This window comes from Myodes glareolus, chromosome 15 (assembly GCF_982192425.1).
Source record: "Myodes glareolus chromosome 15, mMyoGla1.1, whole genome shotgun sequence".
Lineage (NCBI taxonomy): Eukaryota > Metazoa > Chordata > Mammalia > Rodentia > Cricetidae > Myodes > Myodes glareolus.
This window is the reverse complement of record NC_142040.1, coordinates 45,806,838-45,831,661: the sequence shown is the minus strand read 5'-3', so window position 1 is coordinate 45,831,661 and position 24,824 is coordinate 45,806,838. Positions and strand designations below refer to the sequence as shown.

The window sequence follows — 24,824 nt, the reverse complement described above, 5'->3', positions numbered from 1 at the left end:
CCCTTCTGTTGCAGAACAGCTATCCACATGGTTGTTATTAAGGAAGGCGATAATTAAAGATGTATGTTCAGAGCTGGCTGTTTGTTTCTGCACATTCTTAATTTAATTTGTAGTTATTTTTTTTCTTTTCTTTATAAAACTCTGTTTGCTGACTTGGTGTTGAGGCTGGAGCTGACTGCCCTGGCCAGCAGTCCAGTCCAGACTCAGGAGCAATTGCAAAATTTCTGTCCTGGGCGGGTGGAAGCCATATGTTTCGGGGAGGTGCTGGAGTGAATGAAATCCTTCCTGATCTTGGAAACCTCTGTTGCTCAGCCGCAACTGAGTGTGACATAAAATTGGCCTCATAAAAGTCCTGTCTTGTAAAGGTTATGTCCTGCCTGAGTGGAGTGCTTTGCCCCTCTTCTCTAGGCTTGTACAAACACATGGGACACTGTCAGTAAACGTTAAAACAGAAGGGGACAAAGTTAGGCACAGGATAATGTGTAAGTTGTTCTGAAGGTGGCTCATAAATATTACTAGATCTTTGCATTTCATTTGGGGGGAGTGGCCAGTTAAGGTAGATTTCGTCCATAATCTCCCTTACATCTTAATGGTCAAATGTCTTAATAATCTGCTGGTTATTGGCAGGGGAACAGAATGAAAGACGTTGACTATTCTATAGTGTGTGTGTGTGTGTGTGTGTGTGTGTGTGTGTGTGTGTGTGTGTGTGCGTGCACGCATGTGTGCATGGGCATGTACTTTTAAGTTTACTGAGGTCATTGCAGGCCATCTCACTTTCTCTCTCTTCCTCTAGGTCTCACTGGGATGCTGGGTTTGGGCATGGTGGCCCCCAACCTCGCCTTTTCTCAGATGGTGACCACTTTTGGCCTGGCTGGCATTATTGGTTACCACACTGTCTGGGGAGTAACCCCTGCTCTCCACTCACCACTGATGTCTGTGACTAATGCCATCTCAGGTTTGTTCTTTTGTTCTTTGCTCTTAGTCTGTCATGGGAGGTTTCGGTGAAGTCTATAAAGTCCATTTTTAGATCATGACTCCTGGTGTCTAGGGCAGCTTTATAGTGACTTGGGTGTTCCCAAGGATATGTGGGCTTGTCAAACTGGATGCCATAGAATGTGTAGCCCTTCCTGTGTCCCCATTTCCAGCAGTGTGGATCCATTAATATTTTTTTCCAGTTATCATGTACTTTAAGGAAAGGATTCCACTGATGAAATTTAAAAACCAGAGGGTGTTTCATAGAATCAGTCGCCACACCTTTAAGGGTCTTTTCTTAGAATCACCTAAGCATTCTACCAAGTTTATGTAGGCTGTGTATGACTTTGGTTGGCCATATTGGTTACACATAAGTAACCTGTAGACAGAAGTTTCTGTCCTGCCCAGTCCCATAGCCATAAAGTCCCAAATAAGCACACAGAGGCGTATGTTAATTATAAACTAATTGGCTAGTTGCTCAGGCTAATTAATAACTACCTCTTACAACTTAAATTAACCCATAATTCTTATCTATGTTTAGCCATGTGGCTTGGTACCTTTTCTCAGTAAGGCATTCTCATCTTGCTTCTTCTGTGTCTGGCTGGTGATTACATCTCTGCCTTTCCTCTTTCCAGAATTCTCTTAGTCTGGTCGCCCTGCCTATACTTCCTGCCTGGTTACTGGCCAATCAGTGTCTTTTTAAACCACTACAAGTGACAAATCTTTACAGTGCACAAGAGCATTATCCCACAGCAGGAGCCAGCTTGCTAGGGAATGGCACCAAACATTTTTGTCTGGTGCGAGCTTTCATAGCAGTGCACGTGGCTGCAAGGGGCTGTCCTCTTTGACCTCCAACATTGGCTTAGATGGGAGGGAATGAGACCCATCTGAGTAGCCAGCATGGTGGGGCACATGATTATCTCTTGGAAGGTCCTAGGCATAGCTCCTAGGATTTCTGTAGGGAGCACATCCAGTTTTAAAAAGTGCTGCGTACAGAAAAGCTCAAATTGGTGGCAACCTGATCAATGCCTATAGATCATGATTAGTTCTTTGTAATTTGGTTGTCACATTTCCCTATAAGCCGGGCTCTAGTGGCATTGCTGGCTTGCCTTGATGAGAACACTGGTAGAAAGTCGAAGGTCATATCCTTAATCCAATGGATGCGAGGCTTGTTAACCTTTTACCCACAATAGTGCTTCAAGTGAGAAACATGCACAGGCATGTTGTCAACAGTTTTGATCAGGAAGATTGCACTGTCTTGTCTTTTGATAGGATTCTGATATGACAAGCATTTCGGTTATCACATTGAGTGTGGAGAGGTTCCTGTACTTATTCACCATGTTCATGTTTTCTTTCTAGGTTTGACTGCGGTTGGTGGGTTGGCATTGATGGGAGGGCATTTTTATCCTTCCACGACGTCCCAGAGTCTGGCTGCTCTTGCTACATTCATATCGTCAGTCAACATCGCAGGTAGGAGGAAGAAAAAAGAGCCCAGGCTGGATGTTTTGGGGTGACATAGGAAGCAAATACCAAGCCATGTAAAATAGACTTTCTGAATTGAAGCATTTGACTTTACCTTTAAAGATGGCTTCTCTCAGGCCACAAATGTTCCTTTGGAAGGAAGGTAAAATATTTGGCCTTTCTGTAATGGTTAGAAACCGCACTGATAAAGAACCAATCCGTCCATACCTTCCATACCTTCAACCATGTAAGGATGTTGTGCTAGAAGCTAACGGGAAAACTATGGAATGCATAGCTTTGCGTTATGTTGACTTCTGCTATCACCGTGACATCTCTGAATAAGTACAACTGCAGATAGGATTTTAGTCTTTTGCCTTATCGTGACTTTGTTTGTTCCCGAAAACTGAAAGGCTAGCACACCACTCATGTATGACACTCATCTGATGCTGCTCTATAGCTAAGAATTCCTTATTCTGTCCAAGAAACCTGGTGTCTTTTGATGTGGTATTTTCCTTTTTATCCTTTGCTACAGGGTTTGACAAGCAGAGTAGCCTATCAGCGCAAAACTCTGACTTTTGATCCTTTGTATTTTCAAGCCTTTAAATGGCCATTTGCTTCTAGTCATGCAGAAACAGTTGGCCCTGCGTTCTGATAGCGAGTTTTCTTCTTAACTGGATTGAGGGTTCCCCATTCTTTATCCACCTTAAGGGAACTGGTTTTAATAATAGAATGACTTTTGTTTTTGAGGGTCAAAAATATGACTTGGAATAATAGTGGTCACTCTGTGATAGCTGGCAATACAGATATATTTAATAAAGATATTCTAGCGTATGAAAAAGGTCCTATGTGATACCTCTTGTTGTCTTGTGTTTCTCTTAATTCAATAAGGTGGCTTTCTGGTGACTCAGAGAATGCTGGACATGTTCAAGCGACCCACGGATCCTCCAGAGTACAATTACTTGTATCTCCTCCCTGGTGGCACTTTTGTGGGTGGATATTTAGCTGCCCTCTACAGTGGTTATAACATTGAAGAGGTAAGGGACCTTTGAGTGCTTTCGTTTTTACCACTATATCGTTCCCCCGTCTATGACTATTTCGCTTACAGAATTTAAACTATCGAGAACATTCAGCTCTGTCAGCAAATATGGCTGTAACCGGGACATGCCCTGCTCCAGCAGGCCATTTTGATCTCCCGAGGACCAGGAGTTGGTGTGGGCTGACTTCCTTGTTTTAAGGTTTCACGTGTAGAAACTGCTGAGAAGGCAGCTGTACTTTCCTCGTGAGCCTGGGGACTGTTGTAAGGGTCCAGTGAAGTGACCAGTGGTCAATCTGGAAACGTTTGCGCGTCTCTCCTCCACAAATACATCACGGTTTTTATAACGAAAAATGTTTATAACAAAAGACATTATACAATGCATTTAAGAAAATATAGTCATTAAACATTTTTTTAAAGATGCATTTTTGTCCTTTAATTATTATTTTGTGTGTATGGGTATTTTCCTTGCATACATGTTTCTGCACATGCATTCCTGGTGCCCCAAGAGGTCAGAAGAAGGGGTTGGAGCCACTTTTATTAGAGTTACAGACTGCTTTAAAGCCACTGGGTGGGTGCTAGGAATCGATCCCAGGTCCTCTGTAAGGGCCGCCAGTGCTCTTAATCACTGAGTCCTCACTCCAGACCCCTAGACTTTAATTTTTTTTTTTTTTTATGTTGTAAGGTCATGGTGCTTAACCTTCCTAATGCTGTGACCCTTTCGTACAGTTCCTCATGTTATGGTGACCCCCAAACTTCAGACGACTTTCATTGCTACTTCATAACTGTATTTTTGCTAGCTATGAATTGTGTGTCTCAATGGTGTTAGGGCACCCCCGTGAAAGGGCCATTCAACCCCAGGGCATTGCAACCAGCACACTGAGAACCACTGTTGTTGGGGCTGGGGTGGTAGCATGGCTGATGAGTGCCTGTTGTACAAGTACGAAGACATGAGTTTGATCCCCAAAATCTGGGTAGAAAACAAAGCTGGGTGTGGTACTGCGCATGCTTGTAATCTTAGCACTGCGGAAGGGAAGACAGGAAGATCCTGGGAGGAATAGATTCCCCAGTGAACTCCAGGAAAGTGAGAAGCTCTGTTTCAAAGAACAAGGTGGAAAGGCACCTGAGAAAGGACACATGAGGTTGTCCTCTGACCTACGCATGCACACACACACACACACACACACACACACACACACACACACACACAGTTTTATGCTGTATAGTAAGAAAAGAATAATGAGATGTGTTCTCAAAAAGTTCCCAGGTGTAATATAAAACAAACCGAGGCTTTTCTGTGAGTTTACATATTTTATGTTTCTTTCCAGTGAACACCACTGGATTGTAACTTTTCTGACAGCAGAAAAATCACGTCTCCTTTTTTGGTTTCTTCAGTGCTCCCAATACACAGTGTTGCTGGAATGATAAGATTTTTTGTTTTTTTGTTTTTTTTTTATGAGCAGAGTTGAAGCAGGGAGTTGAAAGACTCAAGTCTGAAGTCTAAACTTGCTGCTCACTGTTCTTCCCATGGATAAATCATGTAACCCCCAGAAGCTTTTCTTCCTTCTTTATAAAGTGAGGATAATGGTTCTTTTCTCCCATGGCTGCCATGAGAATGTTACTGTATATATAATTAAGGCACAGCTCATAATACCAATGACATGGATTGGCTATTTTGTAGCGTTTGAACACATTTAGTGTTTTAAAATCTAACAACCCCATTTAAGTTCAGGTACTTTGTATATTTGTGTAATACTGTCAAATCCAACTTGTATATATGGCATAACTGTAATTTAAAGTATGTAGTGTATTTACATTCCTAGTGAATAGGAAAAATATTTTGAAGTGCTATCAGAAGATTTCATATCTACTATTGACTGTCTGAATTTACATTTTAGAGAATCGCCATCCACAAGAGAGGTCTTCGCTGTGCCGACAGACTGAAGTTTTTAATAACCTCTTCTCTTTCCTCTGATCAGATCATGTACCTGGGCTCAGGCTTGTGCTGTGTTGGCGCCCTGGGCGGCCTCTCCACTCAGGGGACAGCTCGACTTGGCAACGCCTTGGGCATGATTGGGGTTGCAGGAGGCTTGGCAGCCACACTTGGAGGTCTGAAGCCAGATCCACAACTGTTAGCTCAGATGTCTGGCGCGATGGCCATGGGTGGTACCATAGGTAAGCGCTGGGGGACATCTGCCTTCAGATGCATTCATGTCCTTGGTATATCTGAAGAAAGTTAGGTTCAGAGATTTAAAATTAAAAAAAAAACTTTTTAATATTGGGAATATGGTTTGAGGACTGCATAGTTAGGAACATTGCTCCTTGGGTAAATACCACATACAAATTCTTATTCAAATACTGATGTTTTAAAACATGGGAAAGTGTGCCAACTGAGCTAAAGAGTGGGATTAAAGACTATCCCATGCGGTATGAAGTTCTTATTTTCCTTTCCTGACTATGTCTACTTACTGCTTACAGGATGGGGGACTGGGATACTTATATGTAGGCTCATCTTTTGTTCTGCTGATTATAGACAGCAGTAGACTCTCTTCCTAAATGTTGAACACTCAAATCACACGTGACTGGGTAGAACAACCACTGTCTTAATTTTCTCTAGTAGTATGCTAGAACTCTTGTCAGAGTTTCAGAATTTTGTGAGCTGGTTTTAAAATAAAGCCGTTATTAAAAACTAAATAGGGGCTGGAGAGACCGCTCAGTGGTTAAGAGCACTGGCTGTTCTCCCAGAGAACTGGGTTCAGTTCCCAGCATCCACATTGTGGCTCACAGCCATCTGTAACAACAGTTTCAGGGGACCAACTACCTCGTCTGTCCTCCAAAGGTACTAAGCACTCACACAGTGCATAGACATACATGCAGGCAAAACACTCATGTACATAAAGAAAAAAATAAGTAAAAAATTGAATAAAATAAACTTAAAATACTTCAGAAACAAAGGTACCACTAATACAGTATACCCCTTTGTAATTAATGTACTAGACTTTTTTAATGATGCTCTTGAGGTTATTTGTGTTGGCTTACAGTAGAGATACTATGTAACAGCAGGCTATTATAATTTCTTCCCCATTTCCTGTTTGATGACATAGCACTGACAGGTTAAAATTATTCTTCACGAAAGTATTGACAAAATACAAATCCATTGTTTCTTGTCTAGATCCAACAAAGTGATAGAAAAATTTAATATCACTTAAGTTTAAAATGTGACTATGGCATTTACATTGTGATTAGCACAAAATAAGCAAATATTCTTCCTGTGTTTGATAACTGTTACCATCCTTAGTGAAGAAGACTCCCACATGTTTGTTACAGGAGCAAAGTTTTCTCTTGCATCTTACGCTTCATACCACGAACAGAAGTTTTTCTTGAATTACTCTCTTAAATGTAAAGAAAATGTTTACTGATATGTATGTGGGAAGTGTGCTTATGAGTTGAAAATTCTAGGTTTGCTACAGGTATAAGAGCTTGGCAGAATCGACGCAGTCATTCTATGAAAGTCAATAACTTTTTAGAACTTGGAATAAAGAAGGCTGCATATGCTGGCCTTAGTTCCACTTACTTGAACACCCAAGCTTAATTTTCTTTCTTCAAAATTCCATCTGTTAATTATCTGCGCAGGCGTAGGCATCACCTGTAGAGAAGACAGCCTGGAATATTCGCTCGGTGGGAGACCGGAAGTTGACTTCACTGGAGCTTTATGTAATCTCACAAGTTTTCGTCCAGGGCAGTCTTTTGAGTTTGTGAGGAGTAGAGTAGACACTGTTATTTGATATTGGTTAGATGAGGTGAAATAAGGAGATATTTTGACACGATGTGCATACAGCCAGTGGTTTTCCTCTACACTTAGTCCATGCTGGGAACCAGGCAACGCATCTGCGACAGCGACGCAAACCCCGTCCTTCCGGTTGCCATTCTCCAGAGGTCTGTCACATTTAAGTTCCTCCCTGACCTTGGTGTTCCGACAGGTTTGGCGATTGCGAAGCGCATCCAGATTTCTGACTTGCCTCAGCTGGTCGCGGCTTTCCACAGTTTAGTGGGCTTGGCGGCAGTGCTTACCTGCATGGCCGAGTACATTGTAGAGTATCCGCATTTTGCAATGGACGCGACATCAAATTTCACCAAGATTGTGGCCTACCTTGGCACTTACATCGGTGGAGTAACCTTCAGTGGGTCTCTTGTTGCCTATGGAAAATTACAGGGTAAGTGCTTTGACGTAACATTTAGGTAAATATTCATTATTCAGGGTAACTGTGGGTTTGTTTCAAATCTAGAAAACCCCTTCATAGAACAAACTGTCAGGAGAAGGGGTTTGTACAGCGCTCAGACACATGTAAAAGATTTTCCCTCAAAAGGATAATTCATTTTAATTCTTAGGGACTCTAAGCTTTCTTAGAGCCATTTCTTCTGCAGACAGCTAATAGTAGAAATCAGTACACAGAAATTTGTAGACACTAAGGGATATTTGTTAATACATATGACCAAAATAGCACCTCTCTGGCCTTTGCTTAGGGATGTCTATATATTGTCTGTAGCAATGAACTTGGGTTTCCTAGAATAGAGAGATTCTTATTATCCAGTAAGTTTGGTTAGTGGAACTCATTCTGAAAAACAACATGTTTTAGCACTCTGCCAAGGCAAATTTTACTATTGCGATGTTGAATCACGGAAATGGAAGCAGAAGGCAAAGTCCAGAGAGCCTCTGTGCAGCACCGACCTAAACAAGTCCCTGGAGAAAGTCGTTTGTGATGTAAAAATACGGTTTCTGCCTCTGAATAATAAAGTCATTAAATGGGGAAACTTCCATGAAACTTAAAAAAACATCACAAATGAACTGCAAGTCTCGCCCATTCTTGTCTCAGGCTTTTTCTTTAGAAATAGCTGACAGGGGTTCTTCTCCCTTGGGCCCAGTTGATAGCACTGGAAATGCTAATGTCCCAGAACTTCATATTGAAGTTGTAAGTAAACAAAACCACACTTAATAACTTCTGTGTTGGTCATACAGGAAAAAAAATCAATTTTTAAGATTCCATGACAGAGTAAAGAAATTATGTGATCAGAAAGTAGGGAAAAGAACAGTTAAGTTGAACCATATTTTCTTGGCTCTGCTAATGTGTGTTACATGTAGAACTTTTAGCATGTCTTATGTTTCATATCTGGTGCTGTAAAGTGATGTCTGAAGTACCACATTATTATTCTGATATTAAGTTTTGGTAACTTTGGATTAAGTGACATATGGGGTTTCCCACGGCACACTCTGGGTTCTGAGTAACATCTGCTTCGGTCCAGGTATTCTGAAGTCAGCTCCCCTGCTGCTCCCTGGAAGGCACGCACTCAATGCAGGCTTGCTGGCTGCTAGTGCAGGTGGACTCATCCCATTTATGACCAATCCCAGCTTTACCACTGGCATTACCTGTCTGGGCTCCGTGTCTGCCCTTTCTACTCTCATGGTAAGTTGCTGGAGATGGAGAAGCAAATGCTTGGAGGAGAGTCAGGGATATATTGTTAGACTACAATCTGATCACGTTTCTGTCTCTAACAGTTCCATGCCTGTCATTTTAGAATCTCTTAACTGGCGATTTAAAGTTGTCACATGACACCTTTAGTGCTCTGAAATTTTCGTGGTGCCGACGTGCTGGTGAATGGGAATTTTAAAATTCAAGGACTTAAACTCTGTTTTAACACCTACTATATCACAAGTTCTACAAACAGTGCTTCCAAGTTTGTATAATATGTGTAAGGCAGCCACAGTTTGTAAGTTGCTCTCACGTTCCCTGGAAGATGTGATGTGGAATCCAATAATTATGAATAGTGAGTTACAGTTAATAAATCCGGTGTATTCACTGGTAGAGCTCATCCATCCATGGGTTTTCTCTCCCTCTCCTGTGTGATTTTTGCATCTAATATATTGAGATAAACAGAGATTCTGTCTTTGTTACAGTTTGGCATTTTATTAGTAGAGGACGCTATTACATGGAGTTCTGTTACGTTCCTCTGGACTGGCAAATGGGACCTTATTCACGAGTGATCATAGAGTTAGGGCATGGATCAGCACAGACACTTTAGAACACCAAAAGGGACTTGAAATTCTATCTTTGTGCCTTTTAAAATCCAGTTTTCTTCTGTCTTATCTGGTGGTGACTTTTTTGTTTTATTTTAAATAAAATCAAATAATTCTTATATTTTTAATCTAATCAAGCAGAAGTTTTTAAAAGTTCCTGTCATCAAACCTATAATATAGAAATTAAAATGTTAAAGAATTGCTATTTTTGAGAAATGATGAATATATTTCAGAGGAACTTATTGCCAGTATGAAAATGTCCCCATTACACAAAGGATATTTTTAAATGCCTTTGGCTTATATACCCTCATAGAAACAAAACACAAAAATGGAGGGGTATATGGAATGAATAGTAAAAAGTCTGCTCCCTCTAGGCCTTTTGCTTTCTTGTATTTAATAACTTTGAATTGCATCATGGACATTGTTAATTTTTTTAGACACATTGGATTCTGTTGTATTCATGTAGAGTTATCAATAACCATTCACAATTTAATTTACACTTTTTGTATTGCTTTTGTTTTGGGGCAACTAATTTGGTTAGACTGAAGTTTCAAATTCTGACTCTTTTGAGACGATACCTGAAACCTGTTGTTATTTTTGTCCTTAGCAGAATTGCCTGGAGTCTGACCCAGAGTTTTGAGTACAGCTAGAGATGTGGGGAGTGTTTATACACAGTACTTGGGCCTCCTTCAAATCCTTCGAGCCTGCTCCTTTGTAGGATTTTCTTTTTCACTTTCCAGCTGTCTTTGACACCAAAGCCAAGTCCTCTGGATCGTCAACCAGTAAGACTGTGGACTGCTGACCTTAGTTTTATCTCTTCCCCTTGGTACCATCAGGGGCCTGACTTCAGTCTAAAGCCATCAAGAGCTGGGACATGAACTTCGTATCATTTAATTTTCCCTAGTGAAGACTCCTTTCCAGTTTCTGCCAATTTTTATCGCTACTTCGGTGTGGGGACTTTTGGGGGTGGTGGTGACGGATATTCATGATTGCCATGTCTATGACAGACTTGGTCATCACCAGAAGTAGCACTTCTTCAGAAATACGTTAGACAGTCGGAGTGATTACGAACCAAGATGTTGAATGTTAGAGAATTGCTTGTGTCTGTTCACTCGGGACTTCGCTTTGGTTTTCTCCCTAGGGCGTGACGCTGACAGCTGCTATCGGGGGCGCTGACATGCCTGTTGTTATCACCGTGCTGAACAGCTACTCAGGCTGGGCCTTGTGTGCCGAGGGCTTCCTGCTCAACAACAACCTGCTGACCATCGTGGGGGCGCTAATCGGCTCCTCTGGTGCCATCCTGTCATACATCATGTGTGTGGTAAGAGACGCATGTGAAAGGGAGTGGAAATGGTCTCCCGGAGGCATGGATGTGCTTGATCTTTATTTTGTTTACACTAAAAATAAATCTATCGGTTTTAATTTATTTTCAGCAGAAATATGAGAATTTTCAGAGCAAATTTCTGAGACTGATTTAAAGATATGCATCTAAAAAGACTTAGGAAAACTTAAAGTAAAACCCTTTGAATACCTTTCTCTGCCTAGAGGGAAACACATAATATTTACTTTAGGTTATTTTTATCATTCTTTTTGTTTGTATAGTATTGTGTATTTACTTGTCTGACCTTATTGTATTTTTCAATTCAATTCTTTTTTTTCCCCCTCTGTAGACAGGTTCCTGGTACATAGTTCTGGCTGGCCTTGAATTTGAGATCCTCCTGCCTCAGTCTCCCAAGTGCTAGAATTACAGGAATTTGTGATAACACTCTGTGCCTAGCTTTCACTTAAGTTTCAAAATATTATATGTTACATAGTCTTGCCTTTTTAATCATGAAAGATGCCTTTAAAATAGTATTTAAGGGGCTTTATAGTAATCTATCTTATGATTATACAAAGTTTATTTAATTTTCTTCAGTACTTCACAACTTAGGTTATTTGATTTTTATTTATGTAGTACATCTTTGACTTCTTTCGTGTGTTTTATTGTTTGAAAATTTCATCTGTCTGTCTGTCTGTCTGTCTGTCTCTCTCTCTCTTCTATCTCTCTGTCTATCTCTCTGTGTTTTGGTCAAATCCAACCCCCCTGTTAGGTATGGTAGCCACATGCCTTTAATCCAACTTCTTGGGAGGAGGCATTGAGACCAGTCTGGCTAGGGTTACACAGTGAGACCTTGTCTCCAAAAGAAACAATAATCCACCTCCCCTTCATGTCCCCCTCACTCCCAACCACTGTTCCTTCCAAACTTCATGTGCTTTTTTCCCCTCTTGTCACGAAGTCCACTTAATGTGCATGGTGTAGGATAATATGCCAGAGCGTGGGTAGACTCTCTGGGACCACATCTCCCTCCCTGAGGCCCTGAGTTCTTCAGCTAGGGGTGGGACTTCATGACTCGCGCATCCATTCATTCTCACTCCTAAGACACAGTTCTTAGAAAGAATGTACTCACTGTTAGAGACTTTTTTTTTTAACGTTTCACGTGTTTCTAGACGTCTCGCTCTGATCACGCTCCTCCTGCTTATCTATTAGAATGCTTATCATGAAAGTTTATGGTCAATGTGATTTCTTTTTAAAGAAGAAAGCAGAACAGAAAAGTAGCAACATAAATACTTCCCACCTTCCTTTTTGTTCCTAATTAATTCTCTCCTTGATGGCAAAAGGTATCTTTTTATAGTTAACTGTAAATTTGACAAGAAGTGAGTTGCTTAAATTATCGTTATTATTCTCTACAGAATAGTTTTGGATTACTGTTGAAGCCCATTTGCATTGCTTTATAATAAACAAGCTTTGAAAAACACCAAGCTTGTATTTTTTTCAATGTCTATATCTTTATCAAGACGATGTAAGGTATAACTCTGAACATTTAAATTAAAAAAGGTCCCTTCTTGGGTTCAATTCCCAGCACCCACATGGCAGCTTACAATAGACTGTAACTCCATATCCGGGGGATCTGACACTCTCACACAGACATACGTGGAAGGCAACATATCAATGCACATAAAATAAAAGTAAATACATCATTAAAAGAAAGATCATTTAAAAAACCTACCCCAAGTCTTACAAAGACATCTTAGGCTTACAGATAACCTTAATGTGTATCACCTTAATAATATATTTAGGATAATTTTATACCTCTGGCTTAATTACATTTTAATAAAAAGGATTATTTACATGCTATGGGTGTTTTGTCTGCATGTTTGTCAGTGTGCCACTGTCATGTCTGGCACCTGCAGAGGCCAGAAGAGGGCTGGAATTGAAGTGACATGCGTTGTAAACCATGGGCTTGGACTCAAATCTGGGTCCCTCCAGAAGAGCAACCAGTGCTCTTAACTGCTAAGCCCTCTAGGTTTTAAAAAAATGTACTATTTTTGAGAATTTTAGACATGAGCACTATATCTGTGTCACTCTCACAGTTCCGACCTCTCTCCAGCTTCTCCCAGCCCTCCCCCCAACTTCAGATCTTTTCTTCCGTAGCGTAGGTATACGTATGTATAGATAGCATGCCGAGTCTCCTTAGTGTTGCTTATATGTCCATGTGTCCAGGACTGACCACTGAGGATTCCTTGGAGGAGGAACTGGATTCGCTCTTTCTTGGTAGCCATTGACCCCCTGCAGCTCTCCATCGAGGGCGGGAGTTTGTGGCACTTCCCCCAGCCACGGTGGCGCTCAACTCGTGATGTCACTATGCCGGTCTTGTTCAGGCGACCTCAGGTGACCATATCTCTGAGCTCTCACGGGCGGCTTCCCCTTGTCACGGCTAGGGGACTGTCCAGCAGCAGGCCCATCCTCTTCCAATGTCATTCTCAAGCAACATCCTCTGGCTGTTACAATGTTTCCGTCTCCTCCTCCTCTGTTTTCCCTGAGTCTTAGGTGTGCAAATGCATCATTGGGGGTTGGGCACCCCTCGGTCACTTAGTCTCTGTGTCTCGGCCACTTATGGATCTCTGTAATCGTCTCCATGAGCTGCACAAAAGAGCTTTCGGGGTGCGAGGTGAGAGCTACACTTACCTTGCTTCTTTGGTTACATCGGGTTACAGAATACCTTCATTTTTAACATTTCAGCATCTTACTTGCCTTGAGAATATCGGGTTAATTAAAACACTGAAGTTACCTTTTCGTAATAAGTGTATTTTTTGTGTTTTTGCTCATCTTGTAAAACACAGAGCCCTGCAGCCCAGGTTTAAGACAGTCTATTATGCTAGTAGCAGCTCCCAAGTAGTCGGAAGGTTTGGGATGCGGAGATTTTATATCCTGTTAAGAACTTAACTTCCAGGCTCTGTGATGTTTTAGTTACAAGTACCTTTAAGGGAAAGTTGCATTTAGTTCTTTAGAAATAGAGTGTCCTTCAAAAGTGGACTTCTAAACCTTCTTACTGTGTTTCAGTTGGAAATTTGAGTGACCAGCAGGGGGCAGCAGATCTTCACAATTAAAGGCCATTTGTCAGAAAAATGAGCTTTAAAATCAAATTGCAAGATTTGAGTTATTTTATCCCTTTTTTTTTGCCTGATTGTTTTAGACAGAATATCACCACATAGCTAAGACTGCCTCCAATTAAGGATCCACCTGCATCCGTCTCCTGAGTGCTGGGATTATAGGCATGTGCCACCACGCCTGGAAAAGACTTGAATTCTGTCAGTGCTAGTGGTCTTTCAGTACAGGAGGATGGGGGAAGGACCTAAATGTAGTTCTTGAGAGGGCATCCCGAGTACCCTTCCCATTTTCGCCCGTGTTTCTCTCATGGTTTTCTTTAGATTATTTTTGTTATTGTTGTTATCATTATTTTAGCAGTTTATGTCCCAAGTTTCTAAACTGTGTCTCTTACTTCTTGCCTCCTCCTCCCTGTCCAGCCTCTTGGCTTTCATGGTCACAGTTGCACAGTGAGTTCCCTGGTAACTTGGATGTAGTGACTATGGTAACCCAGGGAAAGGTGCTGGTTACACACACATTCTTCTGGGTGCTCGTGTAAAACGATCTCCTCTTTCTCCCTTTTTTAGGTGTTTTTCTAGTCCTTGTACCTTTTCTGTTTTCACTGCCTCAATTGGACCCTAAGACAATAAATGTTCTAGTTTTGTGAAGAACAGCTGGAGGGCGGGCAGAAAAAGGAAAGAAACTAAATATTTTAGGGAAGAAAACACATTTTAAGAATTCAAATGACCTCCTGTTTTAGTTAAGGTTCTGTTGCTGTCATAAAACACCCATGACTAAAAGCGACTTGGGGAGGAAAGGGTTTATTTTGCTTACACGTCCACATCACAGGCCATCACTTAGGGCGAGCAGGACAGGAACTCAAGGCAGGAGCTCATGCAGAGGCCATGGAGGGAAACTACTTACTGGCTTGCTCAGTCTGCTTTGTTGTGGCACCCAGGACCACCAGTCCTGGGCTAGCATCACCCACAGTGAGCTGGGCCCTCCCACACCAATTGTCATCATCAAAAAAAAAATGCACCACTGACCAGTCTGGTGGGGGGCATTCTCTCAATTGAGATTCCCTCTTTCAAAATGACTCTTGCTTAAATCAAGTTAACACAAAACTAGTCCGCACACACCCTATGAATCAAAGCGTTTTGCATGATGAATACTTCATGGGGAGAAAAAACTCAAAAACCATTTAAAATCTATTCTAATGGTTGTAGTCAATCCATTACAGCACTTAAAAGCTTACAGTTATTAATCTATTACTTTTTTTGAAAGACAGTGCCCTATTTAAAAAGTTAATAAAAGTATTTAAAATCTTCAATGAAACCACATCAGAAAAAAAAAAAAAAGGCCAGCGTTGTCCATTCAAAAATACAACAGTAACTAGGCCAGGGACAACCTTCCAGAGACAGTTATACAGCCGGGGAGGTCTAGCAATAGGAAAGAGTGGAGAAGGAATGTGGGAAAGAGCCACACCTTAATAAATAACGTAAATTTCAAAGATGATGGATAAGGGGATAAGAGAAAGTTTGTTGTTTTGAGATCTTATACCAATATGTCCTTATGGTTTTCTGGTATCATAAATATATGAGATCAGATTAATACTATTAATAATAATAATTGTGTATGTGTGTGTGTGTGTGTGTGTGTGTGTGTGTGTGTGTGTGTGTGTTTGAATTTAAGGACAGCTAAAGTCTTAATTAAAATGACCACTCCAAGGCCAGATGTGGTAGTGCACGCCTTTGATCCCAGCACACGGCGGGCGGAGGCAGGTAGGTTTCTGTGAGTTTTGGCTAATGTGGTCTACAGAGTGAGTACTAAGCCAGCCAAGGCTGCACAGTTTAAAAACAAACCAACAAAACCCCAAAATCCTCCTATAAGAGAAGCATAGCCGCACACATTTGGGAAGCTGAAGCAGGAAGATCATTGAGTTCTGAAGGCAGCTGGGACTCCATAGAGACAGCTTGTACCTGTGAAGATCCTGTTTCAGAGAGAAGGTTATAGAAGTACAAAATATAGGGAATTTGGTTGGGTAGAAAAGGTTAAGGGAAAATAAAATGACATAATTCCTATTCATCATTTAACTGTTAACATTTGATATTCTAATTCCAGATCATTGTGTTCATACTCATCCTCTTTCTTTTTAACATATTTTGTTATTCTAATATTTAATTTTATAACTAATGCATTTTATTTTATTTTTAAAAAATATTTATTTATTATGCATACAATATTCTGACTGTGTATATGCCTGCAGGCCAGAAGAGGGCACCAGACCCCATTATAGATGGTTGTGAACCACCATGTGGTTTGCTGGGAATTGAACTCAGGACTTTTGGAAGAGCAGGCAATGCTCTTAACCTCCGACCATCTCTCCAGCCCTAACTAATATAGTTTAAACGCCTACACATTAGTATATAAATATGGCTCTATCATTATATCCAAACTCTTAGTGCGAAATGTCTTGAACTTTGCTATGGTTGCAGCGTTCCTCTATGCATCAGTACAGGGAAATGACCTGAGGGGCCTTTTTGTTGGCTTCTGCTGCTGCTGAGAGGATCCCGAGAATCTCCACAGCCCCAGCTCTTACTGGTGATGGGCATTGCGCACTTCGACTTCTCCCTGCACTCCCACACGCAATGACAAATTGAAACCAAGTCTGCCATATCTTAAGGCATGAAGAGTAGATGCTTTTTATTCTCCCCAAATTTCTCTTGTAGCTGTCATTTTCCTTCTAGTGGATAGGAGTTGTTAAAGGGCATAAAAGGGCTATTCTGTTAGTTTATGTATTATTTTGGAGCCATCTATTGGGTATCCTAGCAGATGCTATTAGAGTCCATATGGTACCAGTACATTGACCTTCTGTAGTGTTTACTGAAGCAAGCCTGTCAGTCCAAACCAGAACAGGGTGGTTTTATTATGTGGGAAGAAAAGGAATGCTCCCCAAGTGACTAACCGACAATCTCGAAAATCACATTTTCCTTCTGACAATGAATTCCTCTGGGTAGCCTCTGAACCCAGTGCTGTGGTTACACAACAAACCATATAATAAAAACTGAAAAGACATTGACATTGTCCAAAGAGCAAACACATAGCCATGATTTGCTTTATGTCGTGCTGTAATAATCAACCCCTTTATGATTCCGTAGTCCCTCTGCTTATGATATCACCTGGGAAATGGAGCTCTTAGCAAACTGGAAAAGCAGATTTTTTTTCCAGAGAAAAACCAACCAACCAAACAAAAAACTCTCTTTTCAAATGGGAATAGAACAGAATGAAGGAAGTTAAAAGTCAAGCCAAACGGAATTTTATTTTATTTTTTCTTTGTGATTGACTAATCGGTATCTACAGAACATTGAGACAAGAGACAGTACTGAATGGTATATATGCTATTCTTTCAGTTTTGGCTGTTTTATGACCTTTCTTTTGTCTTCAGATTAATTTCTTTCAGTGTAGCTGGAATTATGTGAGTTAATGATCTCTTTAATGTAGAACACAGCTTTCATTATAGGACTAATTAGCTTAAAAGGAACAGGCTTGGACAGTGTGGCATTTTTTTTTTCTTTCTTGCTCTTGGAATCTGAGAACCCCTCAATCTGTGAATAATGGCCACAGGATGGTCTCATGAATCACTTAAGGAAGCAAATAAAATAAGGAGGGAAAAAGAGCGACACAAAGCTGTAAGCCCTAAACATTTGTTGTGAACACGATGTTGCAATGGTGAATTAAGAGATGAAAAGTAATATAATTTTTAAGAGACCACATGGAATTCACATAATGGTGATATAATTTTGCTTATGCGTTTAACGAGTAGACCTTGGTTGTTCAGCCGCTATTTTTTTCTCCCTATGTTCCATTCCAAGTCAGCGCACTTTCATTAAATGTCCTCAGAGATTCTTTCCCCCTTTCTCGGTCTGTTCCATAGGAGAAACAATGCTGCTTCTTAGGCCAAGGCGAAATGGTGGGCTCCTGTCCTCACACATCTCTCTCCACGCCATGTGCTTCTGTGATCTGTTAGTGCTGTTGTAAATTGATGAAGACTCCTTGTCCATTGGAGAAAAGTTCTCTCTAACAGGAACCTCGACGTCTAAATAGTTCTGTTTTGTGTGTGCATGAATGAGGTGTATGTATGTGTGTATATGCACATGTGTGTGTTGGGTCACATAGGCCTGTATGTATGGAGAACAGGGGGTACTGAGGGTCTTCCTTTCTCATTATCTGCCTTGATCCTTTGAGGTAGGGTTTCACACTGAGGCTGGAGCTCACGGTTTTGCTTAGGCTAGCAACCCACCTCAGGGCTGCTTCTCAGTGCTAAGGTTGCTGTTGTATGTGGGACTATGCCCAGCTTTTGGGGTAGGGAGTGAGTGTGGTAACTAGGATCTAAACTCCTGTCTTCATGCTTGCTCAGCAACCACTCTTAACCACAGAGCCATCTCTACGGCCCCCAAAATAGATTTTAAAAATTAATTTTTTAATGGCAAGAATTTAGTAACATAGTTTTTGATAATTGAATCTCTGAATCTTATAATCAAAACTGGAAGAGATTTATAGACAGCAAAAATTGAATGTTTGGGGAGTCCCAGTTATGACTGTTTCAGCTTTAATTCAGAAGTTTATAAACTTCCTGCCAGGCTGGGATTAGGATGTTAATTCAAAACATCAAACTTTCTCTTATCCCCTTATCCATCATCTTCGAAATTTACGTTATTTATTAAGGTGTGGCTCTTTTCCACATTCCTTCTCCACTCTTTCCTATTGCTAGACCTCCCCGGCTGTATAACTGTCTCTGTAAGGTTGTCCCTGGCCTAGTTATTGTTGTATGGATGGCCTATTTTTTTCTGATGTGGTATTATTGAAGATTTCAAAATACTTTTTTTTAAACTTAAATAGAGTATTGCCATTGAAGCAAAGTAATAGATTAATAACTAAGTTTTTAAGTAATATAGTGGGTGGACTATAACCACTGAAATAGGTTTTAAATGGTTTTTGAGTTTTCTCTCCCCTTGTAAAACACTTAGATTCATGAATAGTGGGTGTGCTGGCTAGTTTTGTGTTAACTTGATATAAGCAAGAGTCATTTTGAAAGAGGAAATCTCAACTGAGAGAATGCCTCTGCCAGATTACTCAGTGGGCAAACCTGTGGTGCATTGTTCTTGATCGATAATTGGTGTGGGAAGACCCAGCTCACTATGGGTTGTGCCACCCCAGGGCTGGTGGTCCTGGGTGCAATAAGAAAGCAGTCCTGGCCTGAGTTCCTTTCCTGAACTCCCTCAGAGATGGCCTGTGATGTGGACGTGTAAGCAAAATAAACCCTTTCCTCCCCAAGTTGCTTTTAGTCATGGGTGTTTTATGACAGCAACAGAACCCGAGCTAAAACAGGAGGTCGTTTGAATTCTTCAAATGTGTTTTCTTCCCTAAAACATTTAGTTTCTCTCCTTTTACCGCCCGCCCTCCAGCTGTTCTCCACAAAACTAGACCTGTTATTATCTTATGGTTCAGTTGGGGCGTTTGTAAGGGTTGCTCTTGGATGGTTATAAGTGAGCTCACCAGGAATAAGAGATGCTGTTCTCTGTACGTCCTCCTGAGATTATTTTACTAGTGAAAAGGGTGGGCCCAAACTGAAGGAGCAAATCACCTGCTCACCCACCACTTTGTAGGCGGAGCCTTTAGGAGCATTTAGAATGGCGAGTCCATCTGCTTCCGTGATAACCAGGTACAGGATTCCATGGAGCTGTAATAGGTTTGGAAAGTGAGAGTGTCCACGCCCACGTCCCCACCCCCTTGAATGCAAATGACTGTGGAGTTTTAATGAAATGTGTGATTATCATTGGAATTCCTTCTTGTTGTATTTTGACAGCTTGTATGCAGTAGCAGAATCTACAGAAGAGACAGATGAGGTCATTTTGTGGACATTTTTTTTCTTACAAATAAATATCTTTGGTGCTCTTTTACTCCGGTGAAGTACATTTAAATATGGAAAGAGAAGTTGCTTATTCAGTGTCTAGATGATAATAACTCATCTAAAATTTCATTAATTTTTATATTTTCACTTAATTTGCATTAAAAATACTTGTTTAACATCTTTTGAAAACTTATTAGCGTGCAATTGACCTGGTTTGAAAATTGATATGGTTCTCAGATGTCTCTGTTATTTACGTTTTGAACTAATTTTAGAAGCCAGTCTGGCTAAAATTTTTTAAATAGTTTAAAAATTTCCTTTAAAATGATATTGAATTTCATGTACATAAACTTCATGCTATTCTCAAAGAATAGCCAAACTCTCATAGGTGATTGATGTTTTGCCCTTTAGGCAATGAATCGCTCCCTGGCTAATGTGATTCTTGGAGGCTATGGTACATCTTCAACAGCTGGTGGAAAACCGATGGAAATTTCTGGCACACATACCGAAATCAACCTAGACAATGCAGTTGAGATGATCCGGGAAGCTAATAGCATTGTTATTACTCCAGGTAAAGAAATAAAATTTACACTGCATGGGTGTTGCAGTTGATTACATTGAGTAATACGGAAAAGAGAAATTGAAACCTCATTAACAATTGTATTAGTTCTTCGAGACTTTCCCACAGGTTTGAGCACATCCATCCCCATCTCTTCCCAGATCCATCTTCCTCCTCTACTCACCCAACTTTGTGTTTTGCTTTGTTTTGTTTTTCTCTTACGTCATTAAGAGCCATCTGTGTTACCCAAGTATCAGTGGATGTGTGGTCTTCCTCTGGAGCATGGCTAACTCCCCAGGAACCCTGTCTTTCGCAACTAACAGCTGCCAATAAGTCCATTGCTACGAGTGGGGTTTCACGCTCAGCTCCCATCTTCATATCGGGATGTGGTCTGGATTGGATTCGCATAGGCTTTGCTCGTGCTCTGACAACCACTGTGAATTTGTGTGTGCAGCTTGCCTGGCTGTGCCCAGAAGAGAATGTTTCTTTGTAGCCATCCACCACTGCCGACTCTGACTGAGGCTTTCTGTCCCTTCTGCCATGATCCCCAGGAGTCTTGGGAAGAGTGGCTACAGGAAATAAGTCCCACTTAACTGAGCATTCTGCAGTCTTACGCCCTGCACCTTGACCATCTGTGAGTCACTGTGTTTTTCACGGTGCAAGAGGCTTCACAGCTGAGGGCTGAGGGATGCATTGATCTACGGGAACAAAGATAGATCTTCAGGAGTCAATTTAATTCTATGTCCAGTTAGCAGCATGATAGCAGTAGATTTTCTTCTAGAGCCTGTGGCCTGTCTAGCCATAGGAACCTTCTTCTTTTAGAAAACATAATGGAAACTGTAGCAACTTAATGGTCACTGAGTGAGAATACAGAGAACTCTCAGTTTGGGCTAATATTTAGAAATACCATAAATATTCTATCAATTGATGTAACATGTAGCCATCTTTTTGAACTCTGTGCACATGTGAAGTTATTGTTGAGTCTTGTTTATGGTTAATTTTAGGGTCTATAAGGTTACTTTAGGTAGAGCATGTGAAAGTGTCAGGCTCATTCATTAGACTCGGTTGAGTCTTAGTCTCTTTTCAGAAGTGATTTGTTTGAAAGTACATCACCATTCTTTGTGGTTTTCTGCAATGGCCTCCTTCCATTGCAAAGTGAAGTTTCCGTGATGAGTGGTGAGGACTGCAGTCATATGTAGGCATGAGGACAAATGTTTAGATCATTGCTAGGGATTACACTGGGCAATAAATAATGCCAAATGTTACGGCAATGGCTAAACTGAACCGTAGAATAATTGTTTTCTGATCAGATGGGACAGTGTGACTGAGGAGAAGGAGCTCATCTTGAGCTGTCGTCTGGATGAGTGTTGAAAGTGATAGGCTGGAAAGAACTTGCCATGGGAGTCCCACTGTGTCACCTTTGCACTTACCTTTGCCTCTAACAGTCTGCACGGCGCAGACCAAGCCATTTACTCTCTCTTGGTTTCAGTTTTTAACCTGTAAGCCTTAGTTAGCTTAGCTTTTCATGCTTGTCAGATTGAGATTTTAACTCTATCATGCCATTATAGGAGGTTTTCATGAGGAAAGACGACTGACTTGATGTAGGGGCAATTTACTGGTTGAGAACATACTGTGATAAAAATAGCAAATGTCAGGCAAATTTGAGATTTCAATGTCAATGCAATGTATTACTCTTCAAGACTTCTGAGTAGTGGATTTTGGTTGTGACAGAGCTGAGTTAGTGTGTGGAAATGCACTGCAATGTATGGGACATAGTACCTGCATAGTGGATTGTCCTAACTGAAAGGCATTGGTGTGCCCTATGAAGAAGCTGTGCTTGTGTGCAGAGGCATGAAGACATGGAGGGCATAGTCTCTTCCCTCTGGGCACTGGCTATCCCAGTGCACAAGTCAGATGGGGAGATAAATAAAGCCAAGCATATTAGGATCGTGGCGAAACTGAACCGTGTGGAATTCTTTTTTCTCATGAGGAACCTAAGAAGGGTTGAAGGGAAGTTAGGAGTTGTTTTGAGCCTTAGAGGATAGATGGTGTTGTGGGTAGCTAGAGTGAAGGGATGGCAACTGGAAACATGGGCTAGAAAAGGAGGAAGAGAAATGGGTTACTCTACAGGTGGTATGGACATAATCTTAGAGTTAAAGGTAAATACAGAAGACTGACTGACATTCTTGGTTATACTTACATACACCTCAGGAAGGAAGGACTTTTTTTTAAAATTTATTTGAATCTGAGAGTAGAGTTGGAGGAGAAGGGTTTTCAGTTCTTCTCCTCCTTCGACATTAAATTTGTCCAGTGATGCTGCTAGAGCTCCACTGGCAGGTTGAGCCAACAGGCCTCAGCACAATGGCTGAAGTCCTTGGGTGAGTTAGGATTTAAGATGAGGTGAGGGACAAATTAAAAGCTTCATGGTAAGATTTGGATATTTAAGAAGGATAACAGGGGAAAAACTATTCAAGATATTGGAAGAATAGTAACAAAGCCAGGAAGAATCCACAGGACTACAATGTCATTAAAGACACATTCAGAGTTTAAAATCACATGAGAGTAGACTAGTGTGTGCGTGAATTGCAGCAGGGGGACATAGACTAGTGTGTGCATGGATTGCAACAGGAAGGACATAGACTAGTATGTGCATGGATTGCAGCAGGGGGACGCAGACTAGTATGTGCATGGATTGCAGCGGGGGGCATAGACTAGTGTGTGCATGGATTGTAGCAGGGCCATAGACTAGTGTATACATGGATTGCAACAGGGACACAGACTAGTGTGTGCATGGATTGCAGCAGGGAGACGCAGACTAGTATGTGCATGGATTGCAGCAGGGGGACGCAGACTAGTATGTGCATGGATTGCAGCAGGGGGGCGCAGACTAGTATGTGCATGGATTGCAGCAGGGGGACACAGACTAGTATGTGCATGAATTGCAGCAGGGGGACATAGACTAGTATGTGCATGGATTGCAGCAGGGACATAGACAAGTGTGTGCATGGATTGCAGCAGGGTCATTCTGTAGCATGAAACTTATTAGGAGATTGAGGAGGTGGTTATTAGTTTCAAATTCAGTATTATGTGTTTTTCTTCTGAATAAATAAGCTTTATTTAAACTCTAAGAAATAACTTTAAACAATTGTTGAAAATCTATGGAAAGGTGCAATGAATGACTGTATTTTCTTGAACAGATTCCCTAGATATTATAAGACCATGATTTTTCTTTTCTGTCCTACATTTGTTTTCTTTTATTAAGAAGATTTTTTCATACCCCATATCTTGATTAGTTTTCCCTTTCCCTACTTGTCCCAGTTGTTCTACGCCTCCCCTCCCATCTGGATCCACCGGGTTTCTGTCTCTCATTTGACAAAAAAAGGCATATAAGGGATAAAAATAACATATAAAATATAAGCATAGAGTATACAATAATGAAAATTTTAAAAGTTTTTTATTTTGTAAAGATTTATTTATAATAAAGATGTTTTCATTTAGTCCGATTTACTTCCTATACTGGCATAGAATACATCTTGATCAAGAGAGAGGTATTAATCTGTAACATTTCAAAAATAAATCACATTCTTTTTTGTTCTTAATGTTGCCTCACAGGTTATGGCCTCTGTGCAGCCAAAGCCCAGTACCCCATTGCTGATTTGGTGAAGATGCTTACTGAGCAAGGCAAGAAAGTCAGGTGAGAGCCTTGTGTGTAAGTATTTGAGTGTGAAGAAAAGGGAGTCGACAGCTCTTTAGAAAGATGACTGCTTTTCTTTATGTTTAAAAACTACCTATGAGTGAGTACATGTGATAATTATCTTTCTGGGTCTGGGTTACATCACTTAAAATGATGTTTTCTAGCTCCACCCATTTGCCTGCAAAATTCAAGATGTTATTTTTTTTCTGCTGTGTAGTGCTCCATTGTGTAAATGTACCACATTTTCCTTATCTGTTCTTTGGTCGAGGGCATATAGGTTGTTTCCAGGTTCTGGCTATGACAAACAATGCTGCTATGAACAATCCCAGAGAACCTAGACAACAATGCGAACCCTAAGAGAGACAGACATGGATCTAATCTTCATGGGTAGTAGAAAAAGACAAGATCTCCTGAGTAAATTGGGAGCATGGGAACCTTGGGAGAGGGTTGAAGGGGAGGAGAGAGGCAGGGAGGGGAGCAGAGAAAAATGTAGAGCTCAATAGTAATCAATAAAAAAGGTAACTGCTTCTCAAGGTGACTTTTAAGACAAGTAGCCCTAGGTGATGAAGTCGTCAGAGCGCCACCAAACCTCTCTGCTGCTGCTTCCATCTGACAGACTCATTTTAGAAGGAGAAACGTTATTTTTCCAAATTCTAGGATATTTATGGATGAAAATAGCCAGAAATAGTGTTTCTTTGTGGTTTGATTGGGGGCAAGGT

The 24,824-nt window shown here is 40.9% G+C and overlaps 1 protein-coding gene across 4 annotated transcripts in view; it reads left to right on the top strand.

Annotated features, from left to right (window-relative positions):
- Nnt (nicotinamide nucleotide transhydrogenase) overlaps window positions 1–24,824 on the top strand; it is an 87,792-nt gene that overhangs the window by 44,313 nt on the left and 18,655 nt on the right. For all 4 annotated transcript variants that reach the window (XM_048443066.3, XM_048443064.3, XM_048443065.3 and 1 more), the window contains exons 11-19: window positions 794–955; window positions 2,332–2,442; window positions 3,322–3,467; window positions 5,446–5,641; window positions 7,447–7,680; window positions 8,768–8,928; window positions 10,681–10,860; window positions 20,264–20,423; window positions 24,024–24,105. In XM_048443066.3, the coding sequence (XP_048299023.3) occupies window positions 794–955; window positions 2,332–2,442; window positions 3,322–3,467; window positions 5,446–5,641; window positions 7,447–7,680; window positions 8,768–8,928; window positions 10,681–10,860; window positions 20,264–20,423; window positions 24,024–24,105 (1,432 nt within the window). The remainder of the gene's footprint in view (window positions 1–793; window positions 956–2,331; window positions 2,443–3,321; window positions 3,468–5,445; window positions 5,642–7,446; window positions 7,681–8,767; window positions 8,929–10,680; window positions 10,861–20,263; window positions 20,424–24,023; window positions 24,106–24,824) is intronic.